This window comes from Notolepis coatsorum (genome assembly GCF_963971535.1).
Source record: "Notolepis coatsorum genome assembly, chromosome: 2".
In the NCBI taxonomy this organism is placed as follows: Eukaryota; Metazoa; Chordata; class Actinopteri; order Aulopiformes; family Paralepididae; genus Notolepis; species Notolepis coatsorum.
Window position 1 is genome coordinate 203,854,357 of NC_140166.1, and position 12,175 is coordinate 203,866,531.

The following is a 12,175-nucleotide window of genomic DNA, read 5'->3' on the forward strand; positions in this document are numbered from 1 at the left end:
TCACAGGACCACTGTCGTTCTCTTTGTCGTCCTCCCCTCACCTTTCTCCCCTCCTTCCCTCCCTCCCTCCCTCCCTCTACTGCCCCCGCAGGTGAAAGTGTTCCGGTGACTAAGACCAACTTGCCCAACCCAGAACTGGGGGAGAAGGGTGCGGAGGATGACGGGACTTATAGCACAGAGGAATACAAGAGACACACCCTCTTCTGTGGCACGCACGTCATCCAGACCCGCTTCTACACCGGAGAGCTGGTCAAGGCTGTGGTGGTCCGTACAGGTGTGTGTGATCCCCGGCGATTTCAGAGTTGACCCTTTACGTCCGATCGCAAGACACTGTAATGCGTACAACTGCTCCCGTTACTTTTATACCAGAGACGTTAATGATGATGCAATGACGCGTCGGTCTTCCTTCCTGTCTGCACAAAGTGGCTGTTAACCCTCGCACATGCACTCTTCACCCGTGAGCTCTAACCTTTTTTGCCTGAGTTGAGGCAGATGAGCCTGCCCCATGCCAACACCTGCTGTTACCATAGTGACTGATATAGGAGACGCCTCAAACAAAGTAGATTCTTTAGATCTTTAAAATATTTATTTCAAAAACATGATTTTAGCTCAGGAACACAAACAACACTCTCCACTTGTGGAGAATTTAGTCCAAATTGGCTCCAAAGGTCGCTGACAGAGGGCCAAGTCTGTCAACGTTTTCCATTATTGCCAGTGTAAAGAGCAGACTCTGGTCTACCCTCTTGTTTTTCCCACCTCTGGTTGCCATGACGTTGTGATGATTAGAAGTAGAGGCAAAGTGAAACATCTAGAGATGAGATTAGAGGACTTTATTATCCCTGGATAGTGTGGGCTGTGTTGTCGTCATCGGCACTACACGCCAATGGTTAGAAGAGAGTGCAAAGGTAAACAAAAAAGGATAATAAAAGGTATAGCTGCTTTGCAGCCATGGGAGGACGGGGCTGGGCAAAGAAGAACAACGAGAAGGAGTAGGACCAGAAGAAGGAGCAGAACCAGATTCAGAAGAAGGACCAGAACCAGAGGAAGATCCAGAAGGAGAAAGACCAGAATCGGAAGAAGAAGAAGAACCAGAAGAAGGACCAGAATCTGAAGAAGAAGAACCAGAATCGGAAGAACAGTTCTCGAGATGTGCAAAGGACCACCATCAGGCCTATTGGCTTCATATTACAGTGGACGTAGTTTTGCTTGGGACTGGGCCCATGTGCCAAGTTTGGTGCATTTGCATGCATAGGAAGGCAGTTTTAGTAAGAAGAAGAATATTGACAAATAGAAGTAGTAAGATATAGAAAGACACGTTTAGGCGTGGGGTTCGTTTTTACATCTAATCAAATGGATTCTTGAAATCCCAAATCTATGCCTTCTTTCAGTGGATGTGTGAAGATATTTGCTTGATGTTATTTCTAACATACCTCCCGTCCTGCAGATGTCTCTAGTTTGCCCTGAGTTTCCGCTGAACTACTACAGAAACTCTGTTGACTAAATTACATCTTTTGACATTCTGAAACCAGCGCCATCAAGCCTAATTGAATCTATATCGAAACGATACTTTGTGACTCTAATGGGGTAATCAGTACTGATGCCCAGCCCTAGCTGCGAGTGGTACAGCTACTTGAAAGGCGCTGTAGCAATGCAGCCATTCATTCTCTCCCCATTACCCCACCCCCACAGGCTTCAGCACAGCCAAGGGCCAGCTGGTGCGCTCCATCCTCTACCCCAAGCCCACCGACTTCAAACTGTACCGCGACGCCTACCTCTTCCTGCTGTGCCTGGTGGCGGTGGCTGGCATTGGCTTCGTCTACTCCATCGTCCTCAGTATCATGAATGAGGTATAACCCCCCACCACCACAAATCACCTTTAACCTCTTAAGCCCTAGCCATCATTTCTGAAAATTCGCCTAAAAGTAAATGGAAGATTGGTCCATTTGCATGTTCTTGGTATCAAGGGACATCTATGGATGTCAGGGAATGTATTCACAGTGTCAGAAATAGTGTCTGTTACTAGGCTTGAGTAAATTGTAATGAACCATCATTGACGGTGAATAACACCATGCTAACATTGACCAGATGTGAAACATTGCCACTCATTCAGCACCTTGAGATCAAGTGTACAAAACATCTAAGTAAATGAATAAAGGGCAGATGATTTACAGGGGGTTTTGAAGATATACCGGTAGTACTGAATTTTGCCATCCAGACACATTGAAATTTGAAATATGAATATATAATATAGAATATCAGGCCTATAAATTACATTATTATGGCCAAATCACACATCTATGGATCGGGCCAAATCTCCTCTTTCCAATGGCAGAGTTCAATCTGTATTTAGTACCACCAGGCACTCCTGACAGGGCAGCAAACAACGTGAATGAAATCTACTGTAAGTAATGTTACTTTCTTGTAATGTATATAGCTCTGCCATTTTTCGTCTGATTGAGCCGTGTTTTTTTCTAGGCGTTCACATAAATGTAAAGAAACTAACTACGTTCTGTTTTATGGCAATAACGTTCAGGTTTGTTCGACCCGTGAGATATGATCCCGAAAATAATGTTAAAAAGTTCACGCTGGGGGCGCCCCAGTGGCGAACCACAACACGGCCGACCCGGGTTCGACTCCCGAACCCGTCGTTATTTGCCGAATGTCTTCCCCCCACTCTGTCTCCCATTCCTCCTCTGTCTCTCCCTACTGGACTGCCCAGTAGAAATAAAGCGATAAAAACGCCAAAAAATAAATAAAGTTCACGCTGGAAGTCAGATGATTGACAGCGGCTGGTGTGAGCTAGGAAGTGTATATTTATGAAATTCGAAAGCCCATCTAAATCCTCCGCGTTCGGATGCAATGCGCAGAGATTTTTCATAACCTCATATTTCACTAATAAAGTTCCACTAAAATCATTGGTAAACAAATGTAGTGCTGAGAATATACACTTTGACTGCTGTTTTGATAGAGTTAGGGTCTTTACTTTTGGCTACATTTTAAAAAGAAACGCAACGTTACTTAATACCGACTGTATTGGTCTATTTATGACGTGAAATAAATCTCGTACCGGGTCAACCGGGCTTAAGAGGTTAAGCACTTGGAACTAACGCAAACATCCAATTAGCCGGGGGTTCTGAGTCACTTAAAGGGGATGTCGGTGTTTACTCTGATGCCTGTTTCCTAAAGTGCTGTATAAGTAAAGTCTGGTTGATTCAACAGAAATTGCGAGTCGCATCCGGTTTGTACTCTATGGCCTCCGGCTGCCTTTTGGTTAAGGAACAATCCTAGAATGTGGACATGTGTTAAACGCTTTGGGGAGAGGTTTGGTTGAGTTGCTGTAAGGCCTCCTGTAGCTTTTAGCTTCACACTCTTGAGATCAGTCCATTCAGTCAGTGGTGGCACAGTTGATTTGTTGTCGGATGGAAAAGTGAAAATGTCCCAGGGAGATTTAGCTGTAATACACTAAATTGGCTCTTGATGGGTTGTTTTGAAGAAAAGTCGAGCCCATTAGACTCCTAAACTCACATTTTAAGGATGTTTTTTTCAAAACACAACAACAGTGTGTGGGCCGCTGCTATTTAATTGCATTGATTGCTACTTAAAAGCATGGCATTGGACAGTGTGGCTAGAAATTGATAGAAGTTGTTGCACATGAGATGCATGAATAATTGATTTAAACCAATGTTTTGATGGGCTACACGTTTCTTGGGGCACTATGACATATCCTATAAGGCTCTGCATGTCGAATGACTCCTCAGCACCTTAGTGTGCATCACCTGACTAGTGCTAGGCAAAATATAGATATTTTATCATCTTTCACTGGGAATGCATCATTCGTTTTCTTTTATACTGAGAATCATGATGCACAAGTTTGTAAGTACACAAATATTAAGTAAAGATTTTCATAATTTCTGACATGTTCATCAAAACTTAAAGTAAAAATGTTGGTTTCCAATCACCATGCAGTTCAATATGATCATCAATTGGATTATGTTTTTAACATGCAAATTGCAGCACCTTAGCATAGTATTATAATGATATACTGTATATGGGGCGACAGTGACTTGGGAGGTAGAGAAGTCGTCTGGTAATCCGGAGGTTCCCGGTTCGATTCCTGCTCCTCCCGGCAGCGTGTCGAAGTGTCCTTGAGCAAGACACTTGACCCCTAACTGCTCCCGATGAGCAGGTCGGCACCTTGCATGGTCGCCTCCGCCGTCGGTGTGTGAATGTGTGAGTGAATGGGTCAAATGTGAGGAACAAATTGTAAAGCACTTTGTATAAAAGCACTATATTAATGCACCATTTACCATTTATATCACTATAAAAGAAATTCCCTCAGATTGCGATATTTATTCTTTCCAATATCACCCTGCCCTAGTACTGATCGGTGCCCACTCTGTCCACCCCAGGTGCCAGCTAAGACCATCATCATAGAGTCCCTGGACATCATCACCATCACCGTACCCCCGGCGCTGCCTGCCGCCATGACGGCCGGCATCGTCTATGCCCAGCGGCGCCTGAAGCGCATCGGCATCTTCTGCATCAGCCCCCAGAGGATAAACATCTGTGGGCAGCTCAACCTGGTCTGCTTCGACAAGGTGGGTTGGCACCCGGTGCCAGCTTCACGTTAGCCCGGGAGAGCAGAGGGTAGGTGGGGGTAGGGCTGGGTATTGAATGGAAAAACACGACACCGAATTTTCAACACTTAAATTGTCAAACAAATGCTGTTTTCACAGCCATCCCCCACCGGTGTTAATGTATGTATTTCAAAATGATGTAATGTTTACATGGTAATTAGAATTTTTTACATGTAGTAAAGATATGAGCTTTCGTCCTTTTTATATAGAAAAAAAGCATTGTTGTGGTGTCCATATTGAGTGCACGATTGCAGTATTGGTGTCAGACATTTTCAAACGATACCCAGCCCTAGGATGAGGTTCATTGTGTCTATATAAACAATACCCAGCCCTAGGTAAGGAGGAGGTTCATTGTGTCTATATAAACAATACCCAGCCCTAGGTAAGGAGGAGGTTCATTGTGTCTATATAAACAATACCCAGCCCTAGGTAAGGAGGAGGTTCATTGTGTCTATATAAACAATACCCAGCCCTAGGTAAGGAGGAGGTTCATTGTGTCTATATAAACAATACCCAGCCCTAGGTAAGGAGGAGGTTCATTGTGTCTATATAAACAATACCCAGCCCTGGGCGGTCAGGTGGCGTAGCGGAGATTGAGCTCGTCACCAATGCAAGAGACTGCGGTCTCGACTCCCGGAGTCTGCATTGCCTTGGCTTGGGCTGATCGCTATACTAACTCGTTTGGCTGGGTTAGGGGGAGGGAAGCCGTGGGTGGGAAACTGGCGTTGTGGACAGCGACGCCTACAGGTCAGGTCTGGGCGCTTGCTCAGCGGAGGCAGGACTTGAGGAAGGCAGCGTGACCTCCCACGCGTTACACTTCACCAATGAGAGTCCTCGCTGCCAGGTGAGAAGAGAGCCACTGGCTGTCGCCGCACGTGTCGGAGGAAGCGTGCGGATACTTCAGGGTTCCCTTGTACCGACCAGTAGGAGAACATGCGCACAACAACCAGGTAGGGGAGGGGGGGAATTGGCACAACGACTAAATTGGGACGGGGAGAAAACGGAGAAAAATCGGAGAAAGAGGGATAAAAAAAGAAATAAAAAAATACTATACCCAGCCCTAGGTAAGGATGAGGTTCATTGTCTCTATAAACGATACCCAGCCCTAGGTAAGGATGAGGATCATTGTGTCTATATAAATGGGGATATGACCCTGTTATTTTGTTTGTTTCTGCCTAGACTGGTACACTGACTGAGGATGGACTGGATCTATGGGGAGTACAGAGAGTTGAGCGTGGCCGGTAAGATGTTCAGCTAGTCATGTTGTCATGTGAAGCGTCTGAATTTAGTCATTGGGTATAACATGTTATATAACTGAACAGGTTTACGTTTCACATTGTACGACAAAACTGAAATCATTAGGATATGATGTAATTAAATATTTAATAATTAGTCCTGTGTATGGTATAGTTAAAGAGTCTCAATTGCATCAATATTGGCTCATGATAAAATAAAATGATTATGTTATATAATATTATAAGACCATAAGGGTCTTGAACATCATCGTCATCCACATGTTTTGCTGAGCAGCAGCATCATTTGTCCATCACTATGAATGTTTCTCCTGGCTAACCCTATGTATATAATATCAATATAATAAATACTATATATGTATATATAATATTTAATTTCAAACCATTATTTAAACTTGAAAGGCAACTGAGGTTTCCCTCATTTACAGTCATGTCGAGTAAATGAGGGAATAGACTGTAAATGAGGGAGTATAATATATAAAACACAGCGCTATAGAGTGCTTCACAAAAAAAACAAATGGTAAAAAAATATAAATGGAATACAAAATAACAGACAATAAAACATTGTAGTAAACGAATGGGGGTACTGCTAAAAGCCAAACGAAACACTTAAGTACGTATGTACAAAGTATGTATTTAAAAATGCATGTACAAAGTCTAAAAGTCTTTTTAAAAGTGATTTTTACATTTACATTTACATTTACATTTAGTCATTTAGCTGACGCTTTTATCCAAAGCGACTTACAAGTTCTGTACGACAAGCCATCAGGAAGGGCACAACTCTATCAGCTGAGCAACAATGTTCATCAAAGTGTTGAGTGCTACAGTGTAGGTTAGTTTATTAGGACAAGTGCATGACAGTACGGTTAGTTAGGGTTAGATTTTTTTTTCTTTTTTTAAAGAAGATACTGAGGTAGCAAGCCTGATCTCGTTTTGCACGTCTTCCCCTCCAGGTTCCTGCTGTCGGAGGAGAATCCTTACAAGGAGAGCCTGGTGAAGTCCCAGTTCGTGGCCTGCATGGCCGCCTGCCATTCCCTCACCAAGATAGAAGGCCAGCTGTCTGGAGACCCTCTGGACCTCAAGATGTTTGAAGCCACCGGCTGGGTGAGTCCACCCCTAGATCATTCCCATTCGCCTTATACTCGTATATTATCCCAACGCTAATACTGCGTTTCGTTCAAAGTCGGAAATTCCCACTTGGGAGGTCAAAATCACATTCCGAGCTTTCGGCTTGGCAAAACCTAGGAAGAAAGGTGGATGCTTTTCTGAATCCCAACAATATTATGCAGAGAAATGTTGAGGAATCCCTTTTGGTTGCCCCAAACAATAGCTTAAATTCCCCCACCCCTCTCTACTCTTAAGCTCAGTGTCCCCCAGCTGGCCACGATGAGTGCACTCCTCTTAGCCCAAGCTCATTTAATCTATATGTACTTATATGTGTATGTTTTCACTATTAAACCTGTATTGATCATGAAGATCTGTCGACGACATAATTGATGAGTTCGGTTCCACCACAAAAACTAAATGAATTGTGTTTTGAGAATTGAGCTTCACAATCATTCTGAAGATGACCTAGAAGCACTGTTCGCTCTAATAGTGCTTCAACAAGATTACAAGCGTGTTAAAAGCAATGTTGTCGTTTACAGTGTGTGCCGCCATATCGACAAGACGTCAGATAACTGCATCTCGGGGGAATTGAAAAAAAAAATCAATGAATGGGTCTCTGACCCTATGAGGCCATAACATATTCTAGCATTGCTAGAAGGTCTGAACCAGAATTAAAACCCTGGGTGTGAGAGCCCACGCAAGCATTTAAAGGAACATGCCAACATTTTGGGAAATTGGCTTATCGTCTTCTCCAGAGAGAGACAAGAAGATAGATACCAGTTTCCTCTCTGTGCGTTCAGTAGAAAGTTATCTGGCTGCACGTTAGCCTAGCTTAGCACAATGAATGGAAGCGGACATGACCGGTTAGCCTAGGCATTGTCCAACTAACACCTCTCCCGAAGGCTAACCGGCATTCGAGGTGTTAGTGTTGAACAATGCCTAGGCTAACCAGTCATGTCCGCTTTTCATTTTAAGGTTGTTTTTGGGTCAGTGTGTATGTGCAGTGTTGCATCAGAATCAGAATGAGAAGAAGGGTCTTTATTGCCAAGTAGTTTGTACATACAAGGAATTCGATTTGGTCGTTTGGTGCAACATTAACAGACAGACAATTAACTCAATCAGCGCCGCAGCGATATGCGTGATATAGGTCTAGAATGCCATCGCTTTGTTCAATGGGAAGAAAGCCAAACTTGCGAGTGCTTAAAATATATGAAATATTATAGCTATGGATCTAATACACTCGTCGATTGTCAGTGAGTTGCTTCCAGTCAACATGCACAAAACAGATTGTTTTTTCATCCGTACATTTCTGTTTTATACCGTGGTGAATAAGAGTATATTTCCAGAGCATTCTGTCTAATCTCAAGAAACTCGAGCAAACGGCGCTTCAATGTATTTCCTTAGAAATCGTGCCATTTGTCGCTTGATTTATGAATCGTTCTGAAAATAACGCTAGATTATCGGTATTATATGTGTCATCATGCACGGACAGAAGCGGGGACTGAAAAATCGCTTTTCAGTGCCTTGCCCGCAGCCAACGGCAGAAACACACACACACACGCTCCGATGGTGGCGAAAGAAACATCGGATGGACCCAAGATTTGTAACATGGAGTCCTTACCTGGTCTTTGATGTCCTGCAAAAAGATGAATCCAATTCCTGATCGCCATTCCAAATATTGATCGCGTTTATTGATCCAACGTTATATGTCCGAAAGGCATAATCCATGCTGCTCCGAGTTTCTCCAAACTCTTGTGTTATAACTAAGGCTGTCAAAGTTAATGCGGTATTAACGCGTTATCGCCCGATTCTATTAACGCCACAATTTTTTTTAACTCAAGATTAACTTTTAAGAAAAAAATATTATTCTTATATATTTTTTTTAACTTTTTTTATATATATATATATATATATTTTTTACTTCACTCAGGTGTATTATTGATGCTCTCATTGATACTATGTTTGTTTCTGAAGTGTGTGCGTGTGAGATATATAGAGAGAGGGGTGAGAGAGATGAGGAAGGGGCAAGAGAGAAAGAGAGCTGGGAGAGTGTGTGTGAGAGAGAGAGGGGGGGGGTGTGATTACTCAGCCCTTGTGTGGGTGAATGTAACAAGTTCCTAACGTTTTCTTTCCCCTATTATTTCATGCACACTTTATTCATTGTTTTAAATAATTATTTTCAAGTTATTTTGTGCATCACTCTGTTTTGAATTTGATGCAAATTTGCAATGCATGAGGGTCATCCTTTTGTGTTAAATGGCTGCATAAAGCAAGCATTTGTTGACTCATGTTGATAAGAGTATTAAAACTTGGAACTTGAAAAAGATCCGTTTAAGGTAGATACATTTTTTTTTAAAGATATGCGATTAATTTGCGATTAATCGCGAGTTAACTATGGACAATCATGCGATTAAATATTTTAATCGATTGACAGCACTAGTTATAACGTTAGTCATGCCGGAGTAGGAATACCCCGCCCGGACTTGTTAGATCACTGCACAGCCCAAGGGGGAGGGATTTCAATTATGTGCAATACCGGCTGGAAGGCGTAGGCGGTGGTATTTGCCCTTTGCGAGCTCAGACCCATTCCCAATGATATCAGGCTGGATGGATGAAAAATGAATGGATATAGCTAATAAAAGAAATAACGATTAAAACCCGAGATTTCTCGTGTTTGGCGCTCAACGCATGGCGAGTTAACCCGACTTTTTCCGTGATTGGCGCTGAATGAGTTATGGTAGAATGAAATAAAATGGAATATAAACTAAATTAAAATAATAGTACAAAATAAATTAGGCCCCCGACTGTACAATTGTGCATGATGTAGTCGAGTATATACACTAATTAGAATAGAAATACATATTTAACAGGGTAGTCTGACATGAGAGATATTGTCGTCTAAGATCTCTTGCTATTCATCCATCTGCTCAGATCCTGGAGGAGGCCACAGAGGAGGAGACGTCGCTCCACAACCGCATCATGCCCACGGTGGTGCGGCCGCCCAAGCAGCTGCTGCCCCCCGCGCCCGACGTGGCACCAGACCAAGACATGGTAGGTGCTGCAGCCCCAGGCTTCCTTTACAGCATGGAGAGTGAAACATGCAGGGAATAAAACCTATTAACCCTTTCACTACCACACTACCAAATGGTTAACCCTTTCACTGCGACAATACAGAAGGTTAACCATTTCACTACCACACTACCAAATGGTTAACCCTTTTACTACCACAGTAGATGATGTTAACCCTTTCACTACCACACTACAGACGGTTAACTGTCTGTAGTGTGGTAGTGAAAACTTAACCTTCTGTAGTGTGGTAGTGAAAGGGTTAAAGGAATATATGTGACTCGGCACTGTCTAGGTCGGTTTGTTAAGGAGCTCACGATTCGTCAGAAATCCCCAAATTAAATTCAGAAATAGGTAGAAATGGGAGATATTGGCAATTTCGAGTGCTTTGAATGTTCTCGATCTGTCTCCTTATTTGCAAAACTTAATACGACTTTTAAAATATGTTAATTATTGTTAGATAGTGCGGCTGTATTATTTCCCATGCTGTGTGAAAAATCGACAGTTTGTCGGAGGGGAGTGGCTAAGTACTTTCGGTCTCAAGTGTCTGAGACAGAAACGAGCAGAAATGACAGCTGGCACCAAATCCATTCTGAGACGTTGGACCCAGTACTTTGTTGGTGGTGTGAAAATATGCCAACAAACATAAAATATCTTTAATTAATATTAACCTATTTCATATTAACCTATTATTAAGCAGAAAAGTGGCAATTTTTTTTACTTGAACTTGAGGACTGCATACCTTTTTTGAAAAGCTTAGTTTTATAGTTATAGCACATGCATAAGCCTGGTCTCTTTTGAAAGATAACATTCTGAAGTTACTAATGCAAAAAAGGTAAATCACTTTTAGTGCTAATGAAATAGAGTAACATAGGTCTGAACTTGAGTTGAACTTGAACTTGTGTACTCAAATTTTTCTGTAGTGGTTGCAATATCCCCCCCAAAAGAATATCCATAGCCTGAAGTCTTATCTAGTACAGGTCCAAATTTGATAAAAATCCGTTCAGAAATGTGTTTTTTAGAGAGATCCGGGTAAACAGTGTGCCACAGCCATTCATTCAGAATTGTTTTCACTTCTGGTTTTCGCTCGTCACCTTTTACCTAGATCTCTTATTCGCACACCCCCACGTGGGGTATCATTGGAAAGCTACACTCATTGGCTACAACGCTGACCAATAATTGTTATTGGCAGTTCTGGAGCCTCGGGAGTCCGGGGTGGTAATCTGACGCGCACGCCTGACATATCGTCATGTAACTCGAGAACCGAGGCACAGATTTGGTCGAGTGAGGTGGCGAACAAATAGAGCTTCAATTCATTCATTTATATGTTCTGCGAAAAATGCAGCCGCTAGACGCTCATAAAGTGCCGTGACTTTCGTCTGGTCCGCCGGCGGGCACGTTAAGAGGTTAAATATAAATATAATTCATTACAACACATTTCCTGAATAATACAGTGAATACATTTGATGAATTGTAGCAAAAAATGAAAGACTGGAAATTCAAATAGACTAATCACCTAAAAAGGAATCTCAACATTTGAATATACTGGTTGTGTAAATTGTGCCCATATCATAGACTGTTAATGGTTGTGTCATGTTCAAGTGATGAAATTTGATAAGCAAAAACATGAAGGAACCTCAAATCCCGCCCTCCGTCCCTGGCGGCCACATAAACCGGGAGAGCAAGCCGCATGTCACAGCAAGACAGTAATTCTATCCATCCTGCACTGATAACATGGCTTATTTGTTGTGACAGTTTTGTTCATTCACTCATCACATGATCTGTTCTCCTCTCATTCTAGGAGCTGTATGAGCTGTCGGTAAGTCTTCCATTTTCTCTTGACCTCTGTCCTCAAATTTGTCTCTAATTTCCCTGGAAGAGGACCAGGAATTTAAAGCCCCAATCCGTGTTTTTAACCATATCTATGTGAAGTATATTCACATGCGTCCTAGATGGAAAATAAGCATTTCAAAACTCTTAAAACCATTGTGAATCAGAATATACTGTTTGTTTTACACCAGTGTTTACAAACATTACAAATGTAAACAAACCATTAACCCTTAAATCCAGCAGATACATTTAAAAACGTGATATTTAATCATTGTTTGTTAT

At 42.3% G+C, this 12,175-nt stretch overlaps 1 protein-coding gene across 1 annotated transcript in view; it reads left to right on the top strand.

The window, feature by feature from the left end:
- atp13a3 (ATPase 13A3) overlaps window positions 1-12,175 on the top strand; it is a gene marked incomplete at both ends in the record, with an annotated part of 47,902 nt that overhangs the window by 13,454 nt on the left and 22,273 nt on the right. The window contains 7 exons of the mRNA XM_084307820.1: window positions 92-274; window positions 1,690-1,847; window positions 4,410-4,598; window positions 5,817-5,878; window positions 6,844-6,994; window positions 9,929-10,048; window positions 11,865-11,882. Coding sequence (XP_084163946.1) covers window positions 92-274; window positions 1,690-1,847; window positions 4,410-4,598; window positions 5,817-5,878; window positions 6,844-6,994; window positions 9,929-10,048; window positions 11,865-11,882 — 881 coding nt within the window. The remainder of the gene's footprint in view (window positions 1-91; window positions 275-1,689; window positions 1,848-4,409; window positions 4,599-5,816; window positions 5,879-6,843; window positions 6,995-9,928; window positions 10,049-11,864; window positions 11,883-12,175) is intronic.